This window comes from Lingula anatina, chromosome 1 (assembly GCF_051362555.1).
Source record: "Lingula anatina isolate TDL-2025a chromosome 1, LinAna3.0, whole genome shotgun sequence".
Lineage (NCBI taxonomy): Eukaryota > Metazoa > Brachiopoda > Lingulata > Lingulida > Lingulidae > Lingula > Lingula anatina.
The window spans coordinates 25,943,462-25,962,750 of NC_141767.1; the positions used below are offsets into that span (position 1 = coordinate 25,943,462).

At 33.7% G+C, this 19,289-nt stretch overlaps 1 protein-coding gene across 8 annotated transcripts in view; it reads right to left on the reverse strand.

Annotated features, from left to right (window-relative positions):
- The window catches only part of LOC106158457 (ras-like protein family member 12), a 25,996-nt gene continuing 6,707 nt past the window's right edge, over nt 1-19,289 (reverse strand). For 5 of the 8 annotated variants that reach the window (XM_087002957.1, XM_087002954.1, XM_087002955.1 and 2 more), the window contains 5 exons: nt 14,998-15,232; nt 8,669-8,725; nt 2,796-2,869; nt 2,148-2,335; nt 1-1,700 (listed from right to left, as the gene is read on the reverse strand). In XM_087002957.1, the coding sequence (XP_086859083.1) occupies nt 1,340-1,700; nt 2,148-2,335; nt 2,796-2,869; nt 8,669-8,725; nt 14,998-15,124 (807 nt within the window). In that variant the 5' untranslated portion in view covers nt 15,125-15,232 and the 3' untranslated portion in view covers nt 1-1,339. The other 3 variants (XM_087002959.1, XM_013534455.2, XM_087002953.1) reach the window with 3 other exon arrangements.

Below are 19,289 nucleotides of genomic sequence, written 5' to 3' on the forward strand. Positions count from 1 at the left end.
TTCCTGTGTAATAAATCCTTGGTATTTTATTGTGTACAGACCAAAACAATGAAATACATGAGATGAACAGTGTGACATTTATTACTTATATAAACTTTTACTAAATGAAGAAACAAAACACATGAAAAATGACAATGAGGTTGTACATTAGTCTTTAAATTAACAGTGCACATAACATAATAAAAAAAAATACTTTGACGCATGAGGACCTTAATTAAATTGATTTTTTACTTGTGACAAGGAATAAACATGAAATCACAAAATTGGTCCCACAAATTAAATAAAAATAAATACATCATAATGATAATGATTTTAATTTCAACAGTTTTCTCTGTAAGAGACACATTTCATCATATCCATATACACCTGAAACAAATTATTTGGTTCTTTTACATTTCTCACAATTCTGCTGCAACAAAAATAATTTGAGTGAGATACTGTTACAAACAATGCTTTGTTTTCCAAATAAAATAACGCTCTACATATTGCTTTGTTTTTTGATCAAGCAGTTGCTGACGCAAGGTTTAATGAGATAAGTTGTGTTCTAAAAGTAAGTTGTGTTCTAAAAGTTTTTGAAAGTAACAAGAATTTCAAAATGTTGAACATATTAAATATTTCATTTGGCAACTATATGATGCATCAAAGCTGTAGATATCTACTTGAATGCTTTTAAATATGATGCATACAATTGGCATGTATTTGCAGGCTAAAAAGCAAAATTATTTCTAATGTGACAATAAATTCTAATTCCATGAAATGGTTTGTCTTTTTGCTGGAACATGTCCAAATGTTATACACTTCCTTACACAAAGAAAATGATCTTGAACAATTCTTTAATTACTAAAAAACAAAACAAAACAAAACAAAAAACAGCCTTCCTTATGCTCTATATAAAATGATGATGAATTCATGAAGATATCTTATGATGCTTAAGATAATGTAAGAGATAGTATGGTTGCTCTTAATGTCTACCATTGTGAAATATATATATCTGACTGCAGCTTTCTGATGTAATTTTATAAATTGTCAGTACTGAGGCATTTACACCAATGGTGACACTCTACCTCAGATGAAATAGTATGAAAAGTATGAAAGTATGAAAACAAACCTCCCCTAATTTAAAGTAAGCAACCAGGATTTTTTCACTTTCATTATGAAGACTGTCAATTTCATTTTTTGCTATAAAATAGGTTCATAGTAATCTGTTGCATTGCAGCAAATAATTCTATCAAGACAAAAATATGTGAGTGATGTCAAAATCTATCTTATGTATGTAATTGACTTCAACACTGAAACCTGTTGGAACACCACCTTTCTTGTTACCTCTTCATTTAAGAGATCAATTAAATATTTTGAAACTTTTGTTGAATATTCTAAAGCTTGGCACAGATTTTTTATGTACTCCACGGGCACTGTCTTTTTCACTTCTTGCTTCACTTTTTGGCGATTTAGCTCGCCTGAAGCCAGGTCTTTGTAAGCTTCCTGTTGAGCCAGGTCCAAGAGCAATACTGCCAGAAGGTTTGTCCTCAGTAATAAATAAAGGTTGTAAAGGCATTTGTCTCTCTTTCTCCCTCTGAATTTCCTTAACAATTCCATGAAAGACGGTCTCTACACACTGATAATCCTCTGCTGCTGTGGTCTCATAGAACAAACATTCCTGCTCTGTGGCAAGTGCTGAGCCTTCTGCTTTACTGACTTGTCTGGAAATAACAATATATTACCTTGTAAAATAAGCATAAATAATTTTGAATGAAAAAAAAAAAATAACCTGAAATTATATAAAACATAGTAACATTTAGAATACATTCAACTCTTAAACTACATTACTCAAGGTTGCCTTATTTATATTTACACAGTGGCGGATTAAGGGGGGGGCGGGGGGGCTTTGATTTCTGAAAAAAATCACACCAATGATCCCCTCTTGAAATTAGAATTTTCACTAGCTGAATCATAGTTCTAAACTGTACCAAATGGTACTGTTCGCCGTCTAAAATACCAAAATTTTTCGGGGCCCTTCAGCTGCCCCAAACCCCATGCCAACGCGGACCCCCCCCCTTTAATTAATCCTGGATTCAGTCCTGTTACATGTACATATATTATACATGTGCTATATTAATATAATGTATTTGTACTAGTAGTGCATTTACCTATATCGTTCTAGGTCCATTTTGTTCCCTACTAATGCCAGTGGAATCTCTCTTGTTGTTTTATTCTGATAATTCAAAACTGAGCAAATGTAGTTCCTGGCTTCTTCATAGCTCTGCCTGCTAGTTATACTGTATACTACTATGATGCCATCTGCCCAACGCAAATATCTTTCAGGGTCTGAACCCTCCTGAAACAAACAATGATCATCTGAGAATTATTCATCTTCAGTTTCATTTCATGTTTCAAATCAATCCACATTTTTTAATGATCACTTTCAAAACCCTTTTGCAACCACTCTAACCAGATATTAATGTATTGTTGAAAAAAATTCCATTACCCATACGACTTTTCAATGCTTTTTTCATCATAATAAAAACCATCTGCTTTAGAAAACAACGAAAAATGAGGTGTTGTTTTACAGTTATTGGACACTGAAATCTGTTTTTCATTTGATGGTTGGTTGCTTTTATTGCTTTTGGAGTGAAAACGACAATTGGCAGGAATATAAGATTAGGCTTTTTATGAAGATTTTTTGTTTTTGTTTTTCAAAATTTCTAATTTAGAAAGTTTACAGGCCTTTTCCTTTAATAATTTAATTTAAATGAAAAAGAATTTCCTATTAAGAACTTTAGGGGGAGAGAACTTACCCTATCATAAGTATCCATTATTCTGACTATGATCTCTTGTGCATCTATACATTCATGCTTTGTATATGTATCTTCTAAAAGAGAAAAATTATAAAATTGTGAACATATTTTAACTTTTTTAATAGGAAAAATAAAATACACTTCATATTACATTCAAACTGAAACAAGTGTCCATCAGATATAATCACAAACTACTGCAACAACATGCTGAAAAGATTTGGTAAATGCGTACACGTAAGTCGCCCACACATAATTTTTTCATAAACAGTGTGTGGAGCTTATCAGCTATATTTACTCCAGTAATACTTGTGTGGCTTTACATCTCATATTAGTAAATGCGTCATTACTCAAATGCCCTGCAACTCTCTCAGAGACTCAGAACAGTAGCATCCCACAAATCTCCTACCAGATGGATTATCAAAGCAATAAAGCATCTATTTCAAATGACTTCTGGCAAATTATCAGACTGAGTATGATTTGGTTAATAAACAGACGTAAATGAACTTATTGGTCTCTCAATGGCCTCATAATGCCAATGGAATGTCAACAGCTCTTGTTTTTGTGCTGGGAAATCATCTGAATTCTGAGAACAATTTCCTAATTACAATGCAGGTCACAATGGTGCACAGTAACATATAATCCTTTTCAATATTTTTTCTTTTCATTGTCTGATGAAAAAACAGTAACAGATAAAATGCTTTTTAAAGTGAGCTTTACTACAAAAATAAAATCACTTTGACTAAATTTGCAACATCAATGGGTATCTACTCAAAGCCATTTTGATGTACTTGTATACTCATTGTTAGTTTTCATGATAATCTGTGAGATAATTTTTACAACTCAAAAAGAAAAAAAATCAAACATTACACACCATTCTTTCTAAAATATTTTCTGGCCCCGAGATGCTTTTCCAAAGCTTTGCCTTTTCTTCTTGTCAAAAAAGGTCTGAATTACAAATGCCTGATAATTCAAAACACATATTTGAAAGATGCTTGAAAGTATGATATTTGCATCTACTGGTTTTAGAAACAATTCTTTCCTTTTCTTAGGCCTGTCCTGTCATTTTAAAAAAACATTTATAATATTGAGAGATACAGGTAATTCATTAAACAATGACGCAAAATTGTAATATGAGAATTGCATGATTATAGTGTAAACAAGTAGTATACTGAACATGCCAAATGTTGATTTTAATTTCCCCCATACAGCTATATGCCAGTCATTCTTATAATCAATTTTTGTTGCAGGTGTTTACTGAGAGTAACATGGTCTGGTAAGCACATGGTGTAAACAATTTACGTCTTCTCTTCTCCTCTGCGCAATATTTTGTTACTGAACGGTACAGGAGTACTAGTTATCATATTTGCCATTACTTGATACAGCATTTCTAGTTTAATTCAGGGGAAATAGACCCATATATATATATATATATATATATATATATATATATATATATATATATATATATATATATATATATATATATAAGAAATGTGGAAGAAGGGTAATGGTCACGTCCAAAACATGATCTTTCCCTTTCTTCATTTTTAACAATTTTCAATGTAAGTTAGATATAAAGTGAGCGTAGAATCCCTATAAGGCATATAAACCACTTCCACTAGTTTCTTATACAACTAAAATTAAGTTGCCATGCAAGGTCATAAACCAAATTTATCCATCGTTCTGCTAAAAAATAGGTTTAAAACGGCACCTTCTTCAAATTTTTGGTCGTAAATTGACCTTTTTATCCATCACTTCACTTTATTTAAGTCCCATAAATGACACAGTTTTATGCCGGTGTAACATGAAAATCTGACTCCCATGAAAATGTGACTCCCCAGTCAGATTTTCATTATGAAAATGTGACTCCCCAGTCAGATTTTCATAATGAAAATCTGACTCCCCCCATGAAAATTTGACTCCCCCTCCACAAAACTTCATACATCTTATTTTATTTGAGTATATGACTGTGATCTTGTTGTATGTAAAATGGATGATACGTTGGCACATTTTTTGTAGTTTGCAGTGAAAATTCAAATGAAAAAATAAGAAAAATAAAAATGTGCACATAAAGAAAATCTGACTCCCCCGTGAAAATTTGACTCCCCCATCATAAAACTTCATAAATCTTATTTTATTTTGGGTATACGTCTGTGATCTTGTAGTATGTAAAATGGAGGATACATTGGCACATTTTTTGTAGTTTGAAGGTGAAAATTTTAATGAAAAATAAAGAAAATTAAAAATGTGCACAAAATGAAAATCTGACTCCCCCATGAAAATTTGACTCCCCCGCCACAAAACTTCATAAATCTTATTTTATTTTGAGTATATGACTGTGATCCTGTAGCATGTAAAATGGTTGATACATTGGCACATTTTTTGTAGTTTGCAGGTGAAAAATTATGTGAAAAAGTAAGAAAATTAAAAATGAGCAAATAATGAAAATCTGACTCCCCCATGAAAATATGACTGCCCCTCCACAAAACTTCATAAATCTTATTTTATTTTGAGTATGTGACTGTGATCTTGTAGTATGTGAAATGGAGGATACATTGGCGCTTTTTTTGTAATTTGCAGGTGAAAATTTTCATGAAAAAATAAGAAAATTAAAAATGTCCACTTAATCGCCTATTGTCTCCCCTATGAAAAAGTTATTTAATATTTGATGATCATTTCATCACCTTTTCTTTTAAGATACTTTATGAAAAATATATTGGAAATATTTAAAGGTTTGATGATAAAATAGTGAAAGCATGAAAAAGAAACCATGAAAATCTTTATTTTTACACCCATGAGATTTGGACTCCCATGGAGAAAAGGACCTATTTTATATTCAGTCACCATACCACTGTTTTCCACATAGTTTGCATAGAGATGGATATTTTGTCATTATTTGAAAGTTTGATGATGAAAATTTTGGTCAATATTTTAAAACAAGTATCCATCTTTATTCTTGTAGGTTTTGCACTCCCATGTCAAAACACTACATTTTTAACACAAGAAATTGGCCCCATCGCCTTTTTTTTAATTCTTCTTATATAGCATACCCAACAAAACACTTTCTTTTGTTTTCCCATTATTTTCCCCAAAGGTGGATGAAAGATGGGGGTTTATTAAGCAAAAAGGATAATAAGTATGCATTCTTGCGCCCATAGGACTTTGACGACCCATCTTACAAACCAAATGTTTCATATTTAATATTTTTTCCTTTAAGCTACGTCATATGAATAAGCTACCCACCAAGCATGTCACAGTCCTATCACATTTGAAAGTTTGGTGGTGATAACTTTTGTCAAAATTGAGAATTTTTTAGCAGCATTATTCACATGTTGGTGATATTTCCTTACTATTGTGTTCTTAAATTCCAATATGATTTTTTTTTAGTTAAGGGGCAAAAGTATTTTGATTTAGCCTAGTGTGCAAAGTAATCATTAAGTTTTCACTGCCACAAGGTAAAATATTGAAGAGAAGCAGAATTTTCTTGTCTCAGTGGATCCTTTTTACATTCATCTACATTTTGTTGATATTGTATGCACTTAATTGAAAAAATATTCTTTTCTGATATGACCCAAAACAATTTTTATTTTCATATAGCTTAGTGTGCAGAGTTATCATTATATATACAATGAAAAGTATGTGGAAAATAGTGATATAATGACTGAATAAAAAATAATTGTCCTTCTCATGGGTGCAAAATAAATATGATACTGAATTTCTCACTATTTTTAAATTTCAAACACTTATTGCAAAAAGTAAAAACATTTAAATGTGTGCTAAATATGAAATAAGTGCTTTTATCTAGGGGAGTCAAAATCCTACGGGTACAAGAATGCAAATTTATTATCCATTTTTCATTTATTTTCACGCAGTATTTTACCATAAAACTTTTTAATATTTCCAATAAATTTTTTCATAAAGTATCATAAAAGAAAAGTTGTCAGAATGATCATCAAACATCAAATAAATAGCTTTTTATAGGGGAGCCATTGGGTGTTAGAAAACAAATCCTTAATTTTTCTTTCTTTCATGTGTTTTATTACTTTTTTCTCTCAATTTTTTAACCATGTGCACATTTTCAATTTTCTTATTTTTTCATTAAAATTTTCACTGCAAACTACAAAAAATGTGCCAATGTATCAACCATTTTACATGCTACAGGATCACAGTCTTATACTCAAAATAAAATAAGATTTATGAAGTTTTGTGGCAGGGGAGTCAAATTTTCATGGGGAAGTCAGATTTTCATTATGTGCACATTTTTAATTTTCTCATTTTTCATGAAAATTTTCACCTGCAAATTACAAAAAAAGCACCAATGTATCCTCCATTTCACATACTACAAGATCACAGTCACATACTCAAAATAAAATAAGATTTATGAAGTTTTGTGGAGGGGGAGTCAAATTTTCATGGGGGAGTCAGATTTTCATTATGTGCTCATTTTTAATTTTCTTATTTGTTAATTAAAATTCTCACTGCAAACTACAAAAAATGTGCCAATGTATCAACCACTTTACATACTACAAGATCACAGTCATATACTAAATTAATTAGAGATATATGAATGTTTTTTTGTAGGGGAGTCAAATTTTCATAGGGGAACCACATTTTCATTATGTGCACATTTTTAATTTTTCTTTTTTTTTTTGAAAATTTTCACCTGAAAACTACAAAAAAGTGCCAATGTATCATCCATTATGCATACTACAAAATCATAGTCATTTACTCAAATAAAATGATATTAATGAATGTTTTTTGGGGGGGAGTCAAAATTTCATAGGGGGAGTCACATTTTCATTATGAAAATCTGACTGGGGAGTCACATTTTCATAATGAAAATCTGACTGGGGAGTCACATTTTAGGGGAGTCAGATTTTCATGGTACACCGGCATTGCATAATCATCACTCTCATTAAGATGTATCAAACTATAGCTGCCCACACAATTGCTACTTATTTAAATGAATTTCCTACAAATATTTATAGCACAGAAAGAAAGCAGAAAATATCCATTCAAATATCATTTTTCAGGAAATATGAAACAATGCCCTTTTGTATTTCTCTACATTACACTATTTGAAATGATATCGCGGCATTTGGTTGGGTTTTATCACAAAAATTTGACTTTAAATGCATCTTTAATAATAATTTCTCTGCTTTTTTTCAAGAATACAGAAGTACTGTTTGAAAAAGATGTCTTATAAAAAGTAAATTACAAAATCAAAATGTGATCATCAGATGAGGTACAGAGCCCGTTTTAAGAGTCAGGCCTACTTAACTACCAGACGTGGCACGGAAGGATCCAGAATTCACTGTAGATCGCACCACACTACCAGTTTTCAAGATATATATCAGAACGCGTTACAAAGTATCAGATGCAGCATGCAAACCAGGCAAGAAGGTGCTGCATCTGATACTTTGAAGCGCATACTGATATACATCTTGAAAACTGGTAGCATGATCCGATCTACAGTAAATTCTGGATCTTTCCATGCCGTGTCTGGTAGTTGGGTAGGCCTGAGAGAAATAACTGAATCAGAAACTGCTTCTGTAAAGCCTTTGGTCCAGTAAACCTGCCATCAGTGTATGTGATATCAAACAGGCTGTGGTTTATTTGGAAGCAGATGGGAAAGGGGAATGATTCCAGGCACACATCCAAACAACAAGCCAATTTACTGAGAAGTGAAAAAAAAAACTTGGCCAGTATGCCATCTCTTCAGGTATATCGAAAACGCCAACCAAAAAGTTGGCATGTTAGCATAAAGACACCGGAATACCAGGTGTGAAATTTAAAAAAAAAGAAAAAAATCAATGCATGGTGGGTTGAAGATAAACATACTTAAAAATGGATAACAAAATTCCAATACTTACCCATATAGGGATCATACTCCATTATATATCTCCGTGTCAGATACTTGACAGTCAAAGCTAAAGGAGAAAAAAAAAATCTGCATCAAAACCAAATGTTTGTTAGATCCAAGTATAGAAATGTATATAAAACATGATAACATTAAAATAAGAAATATATTTTTAATTCTGAAGCAAAATTTAAGCCGTAAATAATTATTGTTTTAAATTGCAGCCTTCTGATAAAACACACCAATAACATCTGACAAATGCCAACTTTCAAGACACTTAACACAGAGTGAATCTATGACAATAAGTTTTGTTGAATATGTATACATTAGACAGGTAGAGGTAAAGTTCAGACATCCAAGGAAGACAGAGAGAGAGAGAGAGAGAGAGAGAGAGAGAGAGAGAGAAACATTTTTTTCTATTCCATACATTTTATTGATAAGAGAGAGAGAGAACATGCCTTTCTAAAAAAAAATTACATGTGCAGTACAACATCCTTAAAATGGTTGGTTTCTGTCAGAGTTATGCATGTAATGGTGTTGAAGTAGTAAATAAGCCAGTTACTTTTTCATTAACCTGCAAAGCCTTCAAAATACCATGAAATGAACCAAAACGAGAAGCGTGTTTTATGGTACTGACCTTGTCACCCCAATCAACCAATCAAAGAGATGCATATCCTGAGTTATCATGATAAATCCCCTTGAAAAATATAGCACTGGGAATGATCACTTTACACAGGTTCTTATTTGAAAGGTAATTCCATTATACATGGAATTTCTTAAGTTTTTTGTCTTAACTGTTAATATAAGTATACCTGGATTTAATTAGAAGAAAAAAATGAGTCTATCAGATTTGACTGACTGAAATTAGTTTTTTTTTTTTTACTTTATAACCTTTGCTACTGGATTTTACTTCATCCATCAAAAACAGCCTCATTCAACCATGATACCATTTTATGGTAAGTGGGAAAGTATTTTTTAATTGGACAGGGAAAGGTAATATTTGTTTATCAACTGTCACATTAAGAAATTCAATATTCAAACAGTTTGCATACATAGTTATTTTAGCTTGATCGTGTTACCATGTGCACTGTAGATGTAATTTAATATTCTTTTATTTACGCACAGAACTATCCTAATCCTTTTTTTCTTAAAAAAAATTAAGGCACTGAAAACAAAGCCCAACATTACGAGCAAGCAATCCTTGCTTCTGAAAAAGAAACTACTTTCTCCCAGCATTGCTTAATCAAATTAAAGATAATCACAACTGAAATTCCAAACAGATGGCACTGCCGATTTTGTGGTAATAATACAAGAAATGTACACCCATGTCTCAAACACTCTGAATGCCAAGTAAAGATGTTCCCTGATTGTTATGATGTAATAGAGTAGGCATTGCTAAGGTTACATGCTGGCTTAAAGCAAATGCTAAAGAACTGAATATCCAGTTCAGAGGTTGTGCAAAAGGCAGTAAAAACAATTTACATGCCTTTCATCTTTCATGTTTTTTCCTTGAACATTACTGGTTATGACATTTTTCTTACCTTTCACATATTTTACCTAGCAGGTAGCTGTGGCATGCCTGTAATTGCCGCCCAGAAATAAGTAGTCTGACACTCAATGAATTTTGTTATATTAATTTGTTTTTATTTGGTAGGGCACAAGTTTGTTTGGATTACAATATGGGATTGTAAGTTTGAGACATACTTGTTCAAAGTTCAAAAGAACCAAATGAGAAGTTTCAAGTCAGTTACGTTTTCCAAACAATGACAATATTATTTGCCCATGATAAAAATGACAACAACTATAATGCATAAAAATTTATGAAATATATCTTCTCCCAATTTATCTCACACAATATGATAAAAACCATGTTTCTAAGCAGTCCTTCATGGTTAAAAGAGAACTATAGAGGCACTGAATAAATCTAATGTCTATTTCTTTAACTGAGAAGTCGTCTTTCATCTATACCTGAAGGTAAAAGTTTGACTTGTTTCTAAAACAAATCTTAGTGTAAAGTGTAAGCCGTGCATAATGGTTTTCCTACAACACTTGATGTTGTATTATGCTACAATCTGGTAGCACATTTCCCAGAAATTGCTTTTGGCAGGTTTAACAGAATTTGTGTAAAAAAATGTTCAAACTATGAAAAATGTTTGGATTGAGCATAATTACGGAGGATATGTCAGTCTTCTTAGATTTAAAGTGTATGCAAAACCAGTTGACCTTATCGGTGCAAGTTTTAAGGTGGCAAGATAACATGCCTCAGAGAAAGTGACATTTCCAAGGTACTTCACTTCTTCTTTCTTTCCCAGATGTGCCGCCTGGCTGAATTGCTATTTTTAAAAAGAGCCAGATATGCCTTCCATTCTAATCATGTTGAGTCTCGAATTTGATTAAATGAGGGTAAGAGATATACCATTAAATTCAATGGTCAAAGCCTGGGAGAAAATTTACTACAGATATGTTCACTCAGGCTCCACTTGTTCAGAAAGTGCTGGTTGCAAGGTGGCAAAACAGGCAGGTTTAAAACCCTCACATGGCGCCCTTTTTAAATTGGCCTGTATCTATCCCCCTTTCCCTCATTTACACCCTGCTCTCTTCATCATCAAACAGGTACAAAGCTTGAAGATACATGCAGATTCCAACAGTACCAAAAACTTGAAGAAATCTAACAGCTAAGAAGTAATAATTCTTTGTTTTAGTTTGACAATGTGCTGACATTAGGAGTATTCCCTGACTGAGGTCCATGAAACTAAGTGTTTTTATTTCCCTCTTAGTTCAAATTGGATAAAACAAAATAATTAAGATATTCGTATGTCCCTTTGCCTTCTCTGATATTTGACGTTCTTGACATCACAAACAAAACTGAAACTAAGGGACCATTCCCACAGATATTTGGATCGATCTTCCTCCCTGGGGAGTCTCACTAAATTGCTATCAACTTAACTGGCTTAAATGTCTGTCACACCTAGTAAAGCTGTTAGGGGGTAATTATCTTTAACCCGTAGCTGATTCGGTAGGCATGACAGACATTTAAGACAGTTAAGTTGATAGCAATTTAGTGAGACTCCCCAGGGAGATAGACCAATACATTACAGATGGATGGATCTACAGTAGGCGTGGGAACCCAGTCTAATAGCATACAGCTCTATGCAGCCACCCTGGGTTGATTGCTTTGCATCAATTTTATTCTCTTTTCAACAAACATCTGATCCTGGGTTTCAGCAGGCAGTACCTTATATACATTGTAGAATATGTCATTACAATCTACTAATTATTATTATAATAGCCTGCAAAACATAGAGAAGAAAATTAAATTCATACCAACAGGTGTGTAGGAAATGGTATTGGATGCTGTACATGGCAAAACAACATAAACCAGAAATTACTTGGGTGCTTTTACAGTATTTACTCCTTTATCTGAACAGATGCCTGTCATCTTTCACACTGTACCTACTGTATCTAATTTCCACCAATCAGCTTATTTTCATTGCTTGCATAAAAAAAGATTACCGGAAATATAGTTCAAAGTAAAAAAGTGTTTTCACCAATAACAAATACTCATTTCCTTGATCCTTCATATTGCTTTGGACTCCCATTTCAGGAAAAATGTTACAATAAAGGGACAAAAAGCATATTTCAAATTGAGTATAGAATATCTAATTGTTTAAGATTTTTTAATGGTTTTCTTATTACAGACAGTAAAATAAAACATCTTCTAAGGGTCTGTGGTATACCATGTTTCAATGCATATACTGTAGTTACCAATATTTTTAAAACTGTGTATGTGTACATATTCATCAACACTGGAAAGTGCTATCCTGTGGATAACACTATCTGAAATTGTTATCCTCTGGGCAATTATCCTGTGGGTTAAGAAATGTTTTCTACACAGTAGGTACTTATTTTTTCTAATATTGCTATCCAATGGCTACCATTTTCAGGATAATTGTCCAGAAGATAACAGTTTTATCTAATGGATATCTAATGGATAGCGTTATCCATAGGATAACAGTATCCAGTGTTGATGAAACTGGGCCTTAGTGCACAGAGAGTAGTAGCAGGTACAACAGATAGGTGCACCTTGCTACATGTACCACAGAATGAAAAGTGACATGTTTCAGGACATTTTAGATATCTTGTGGTGCAAAGTTCACAAAAAGTGCAGTAACAAAGTGCATATACTGTTAGTCTGCAGGTGATAGTTTGTAAGCTTACTGCCAACAACATATGTCAATCAAGTTAATGCATTGGCTTACTTATTAGGCAGCCCACACAATATCCTAAGGTGTGCCATTATTTAGCATGATCTGTAGCTAAAGATTAATTAATTCTGTCCACAAGTTGCCATCAATCCCCACTGAACCAAACCACAGATAAATCTCCTCGCTCCCTTTTACCGGCCATAATCAGACTTCTGGGATTCTACCCTTTTCAACTAAAGATGATATACTGAATTAAATCTAACTTCATCAATATTCATTTATTATTTATGACTCTGGATTCCAGGAACCTGGAGATTGTTCGATTTTTCTGATACCCAAATATGGCTGCAGTATTTTGCAGTACTTTACTAGGTCCACATTGGTCACTCACTGAGCTGGTTTACAATAAATGGATCATACAAATTCCTCCACTCAATATACTTGTAATCATACACATTATGCATTAATTCTCATTCAATATGGTTGTAATATTGATTAAAAGCCACACAAAATATGACATCAGGAAACCACCAAATCAAACCGACAAAACGCAAGTGGTTGCAACCCATTCCTAACAACCAACATGTTGTCTACATTCTCTTCAAAGGAAATCCAAAATAGAGTATTTCCAGCCTTCAAGCCACATGTTTCCCTTTCTCTCCTTCTTCATACCATATCTTTTTACCTCAGATACCTCACAATATACTTGTATTATATTAAAATGAACAGCTTTCTCCTGAAGAACAGAGAAGCTACACCCTTTGGTTTACATCTGCAACTACTTCTAAATGTTTATTTTTCATTAGCTTACATTTCGTGTCCAAGACATAGTTAAAATCAGCACTGATCTACACAAACATTTTTTTTTTGCATGAAAGTTGTTCCTTTGGATCATAGTTCATATCTCTTTCACCTTGGTGTTCCTCTTAGGGCCTAAAGGAAAGGAACTCTCACCACACCACAAGGGTCAAGGTGTCTGCCCACATGTATATATACATCAGATCCCAGATAGACTATCCCACTGAATGTGTATTCTGTCTCTATCAAGTAGGAGAAAATGTATTAACAGGAAATCAGAAATACATTAGGTTATAAACAGCATATCATTTTGGCTTTAGCTAATCTAATTCCAAGAGTCTCTCCAGCCCCCTGTCTATGTCTGGAAAAATCCTGCTCAAATCAAATTAGTAATGCATAGTTTACCTTTACAGGCAAACTGAGAGATTTTCTTGGGTCAACAGAGTAGCCATATTCACAGTAGCTTTTTTTTTCAAACCATTTATTTTCTGAAAAGGGAAAATTGAAAAACATTTTTTGCATCTGCAGTTCTGAGTTCAAGAGAAGAGGGAGTTGGGAAGTGCACTTACTGAATAAATAGTATGAGTTAACCCCTATTAGACTTACAAAGATCAAACACTTTAATATTCCTAAAATAATATTCTTGCTTTAAAAGTAAACTAATTAAAGAAACCACAGAGCTCAATCTTTACCACAGACCATTTCACCAGGTGCTCTTTTCTGGGATAATTTGATCCCAAGTGCTGTGTGAGAACATGAAAAACCTAACAGACTGTGAAAATCAAAGAGGTGTAAAGCAACATGATTTCAGTGCCTTAAAAAAATGTGCAGCAGCAGTCAACTCATGTTACTACCAACTCCTACTCGACTTTGACATGTTTCAGCTTTCCCTGAATCAGGCACAGCAAGAATAGAGTGTGAGTTGGAGGACAACTTGACAGCACTGACAGACAGCTGGCAGCTTGTTCACTCTTAATTATCCATTATAGAAATCCCCTCTGATAACAAGTTATGTCTGGCAGCCTCATATATTTGAGTTTACTAAATCAAATAGCATCAACACTGGAAAACATCCTAATAGATTTCTAGCGTTTGGATGCAGAAACTGCTAATGTTAGTGAACATGATAAATGCATTGGCCAAAGTCATACATCAATCAACAGGAAATTCACAAACAAATGATTCTACAAGCAGCAATAACTTAGTGAGAGAGGCAGCTATTTTTTGCAAAAAGTCTGCTCTGGTGATCATTTGTTGTGAATTATACTGTCTGTGCTCCAGATATGAATGTTTGTACTGTCCTAGAACAAAGAAAATGGATTAATGAATTTCAGCTTACCTGACTTTCCTACCCCAAGTACTCCTAGTAATGCAATGTTGAACTCTGGCAGCGAAACAGAAGATCCATTCCGCTGTGGTTTCCTAGAAGTCATAGTTGCTGTATTGCTTGCATTTGCTGTCGGCATGAATGTTGTCTTGTAACAGTGACAAATTACAGAACAATATTCTTCTTTTCCCTGAATCAAAAGCCGCAGATTTTCCAGACACCTCTTCACAGGGTCTTCACAGTCACTCTGTAACAATAAAAGCAGTTAAATTTGAGCTAGGCAAATGAAATGTATGCCATTTGGTGTCAATGTTTCCAAAGGCAATGGTCATCAAGTCCCTTGAAACCCAATTTTTTTCCTTGCATCAAGAACAGTGTTTTGTAGTATCCACTAGTGACCATCATCAACAATGTCCAGTTGAGTTATTCCTTGGGCAACCCAAAAAGTTGGGACTACTTCAATTTTGTTGCCTATTCCAGCAACTTTGTATTGCATAAGCTACTCCAGGTAGAGAGCAGTGACCTCTGTCTAAACAGTCAAGTAAACAAGCTAAAATAACAACAGCATACAGTCAGTTATCCTATCGTCTGGTTAGAACTTACTGGAAACTTATATCAAATCTTGAAATAAACTCAATATATATGTACCTTCAAGAACTATTACATGAATCAACACCAGTTCCAAATTTGGACACAAAATGTGTTATTTGTGCTTTTTATAGGAAAAATAGCACCTCTATTTGAAAACTTTAAAATAAATATACATCACACATCACATTTCAGTTTTACCAAAAGCTTTGCAATCTTGTTACTAACTGTTACATTAAGTAGAGAATGAAGAACCACGAATCTACATAACAATGAAAAACAGCAGAAAAAAAGCCCAAACTGTAGGAGCTACAGTACCAACCTTTTCAAGCCAATGTCCTTTCTCCAGTAAAATGCATTTGTTTCTACCAATAGTTCTGAAGGCTAATAGTAGTACAACTGGTTGACTCTGGTTCACAACTAGGCCTCCTGTGAAGAGTTATGACTTTCGAAGAGAAATAAATTACTCCACAATTACTTCACTTGAGCACTTTCAAATTAAGACCACATTTCCTACTTCTAGTTTTGCCTCACTTGTGCAGGAAAAAAATGGACCACATCAGACCCTTACCATAGGTTTACAGGAATTTTGGCGTAATGTCTTTAATTCGTCAGCCTCCAGCTAAAACTCAACCTTCCCACTGTTCCCTTTACATGTGCTTTTATATTTTACAACAGCACTGGTCCTCAATCAGATCCTGCCACTTTTGAGATTAATGCAAAACATAGTGTTCTTGGTGCAGTTGTTCTCAGTGCTACATACCAGTACAGCAGATTTTTACACCTATTTCCAGCTATCTGTACAATACATCAAACTGCATCTGATAATCCCATTCATTCAGCACTCATCTTCTTAATGACCAAAATGAACTTAGCTAAAGCTAAATCCATCTAAGCTCTCAGGTGCTATTTGCCCAGAATTTATGTCTTGCCTGCCAAGCGACCAATCAGCAACTGGTAGTGTGGGCAGTCCAAGCTCCAAATTGTTCAACAAGTCTATCCATTGACTGAATGGGTGAACAGTAGGTAGAACCAGGAGTAACGGTATTATATATTTAAATCAATTAACGCAATGTTATATGTCTGTTCAGTAGTACACTTATGCTACCATGATACCCAGAAGGATTTGAATAAATAAAATTGCTTTTTTCTTCTTATATCTAATATACATTTTTGATGGGCTAAATTTGATTTTGAATTACATAAAATAACGATATTTAATTTAGTTGAAATTAACAGATTTTACACACACACATTTAAAAAAATTGACTAATAATGAAAACAGTTTTAGGTTTAGTGTACTTTCAATGATATGAATACCTGTCATCTGAGAGCCCATGTGAAGCAAAGGTGAGGCATAAAGGCAGACCACTTAACTGTGCTCTTTTTTTGTCTTCCACATGACAGGTGCTGACAGCATTGCCTACATTCTGGGCAAGCCTTGTCCACCTTTCTTTGCAATTGGCCAGAAACATTTCTGGGAACTTAACTTATCCCTTAATGATAATGATGGCAACTGATGTATCTATATATTTAGCGGAAAAGATAAAATTAATGACAAGTACTGAACTGGCTAACATAAACCACCATTTCACATTTGAGTTACGTAAGAGTGCAATTTTCAAACACTCACAAAATTGAAAAGTTTCATATCAACAGACTGCACTTAATGTAAGAGTTATGAAGCATGCTTTTTGGTTTATTTTCCACCTAAAAGCTAAAATGACATGATGGAATAAAGTGCTGCCTTAGGGTTTTTGGGAGGCTTACTTCATCTTAAACTTATTTAGTTTATATGTATTGCAAACTGTGAACAGAAAGAATATTCTTCTAATGAAGTTTGACACCTGTGCCAGATCTTCTGAAATCACATTAAAAATGGGCATGCAGAGAAGCACAATAACCTCCATTTCCAGAAAATTTGTAAATTAAATCCTATAGCTTTTGTTGATTTGCACCACCTGATTGAGTAACTCTCCTCCGCCAAAATAAACACACTTACCAAGTGAGTGGATGGTAAAAATTTCTGTAGACATGGTAGGGAAACATACATTGGTTTTTACTTCATTGAACAATTTATTCCTTCTAAATGTATTAAGCGTGACCATAATAGTTCATTCTGCTGGTGTTTGATGGCAGACTGATTTGGTTTTTACAGCTGTGGTCTACCTGCTGCAAACATTGTGGTTTTATTTTAATGCTTATGTCATGTTAAATAGGGCTGTAAGGGCAGTGGTATATTTTCAGGGAGGTAAGAGTCTTAAATTGTCAATATTAAGCTGTGTTCTGAATTAACATTGAGAGACAGAGACAGACAGATAAACAGAGAGAGAAAGAGAGAGAGAGAAAGAGAAAGAGATTCCTTCCTTCTATTCCATAGATTTTCTTTTTTCTTGATAAGTCACCATAATGAAAAGCTACTCCCTGTAATGCAGTGAATTTCTTTGGTGAAAACTATAGTCACACCTGTTGTTGTTTCTAAATGCTCGATACTGGCTTCTACAAATGTTCAAGGAAAAAAAAAACAAACTCAGCAAATAACCTTGCAGAAAAAAATGTCAAAACTCTTAAATTAGAACCAGAAAACACCTGTATGGCCAGATTAGAACTCTGATTATCTATTTATTCATTTCGATGAATTTTGGTGAAATGGAGGGATATTTTGTAACTTAAATTCACAAAAGCAAATACTTAACAATTCCTGCCATTGATTGTCAAAATTCAAAATTGCTGAAATTCTTTGCCTTTTATCTACTTTTTACTCTCTCGAGTTATCAATGAAAGTCCAACTTAAGTCCAACTGTGAGCTATGATAAGGAAATAAGTACTTGTACTCTCATTCCCTGACAAATACACAAAACATGTATTTCTCCGTTTCAAGAAGATCACCTGACTGAAAGTATTTCTGTAACAATTTCCGGTATTTGATGTGTGTGCTCAGCTACTGCAATTTTGTTTAAAGATTAAAATCAGTTGTGCACCTCCATGGTAACCAACTCTGATACAATCAACTTTCATTAACTAGAGGATCAGAGAGGCGATACCGCCTCCAAATATTGTACCACCAGCTGGAGCAAACGCATTCGTATAGACCCCCACATACACAAAATAAGGGACACAGCCACCAGTTTTGTGCTTGACAAGCTGTAAAAATGCAATCAACAAGAATTTTTAAACTATTGCGAAAAATATATATGGTACAATCAAATTTAAGTTCTTCGTAAGGTAGGTCAAGGGTCAATTTCAAGGTCACAGTAAATTGCCAGTATATGACTTCCTATTCAAGTTCAAGAGTAACTATGGACCTATCTCTGTCAAGTTTGAAGTTAAAAGAGAAAGAAATTAGCAGAGTTCAGTTCATGATAAAAAGTAGTTCAAAGGTCAATTTCAAGGTCACACTTAGATTGCCAGTATAGGACTTCCTATTCAACTTCAATAGTAACTATGGACCTATCTCAGCCAGTTTTGGAGATAAAAGGGAAGCAAAATTCGCAAAATTCAGTTCATGGTGAAAAGTAGGTCAAAGGTCAATTTCAAGGTCACATTTAGATTGCCAGTATATGACTTTCTATTCAAGTTCAATAGTAACTACGGACCTATCTCAGCCAGTTTTGGAGATAAAAGGAAAACAAAATTTGCAAAATTCAGTTCATGGTGTAAAGTAGGTCAAAGGTCAATTTTAATGTCACATTTATAATGCCAGTATATGACTTCCT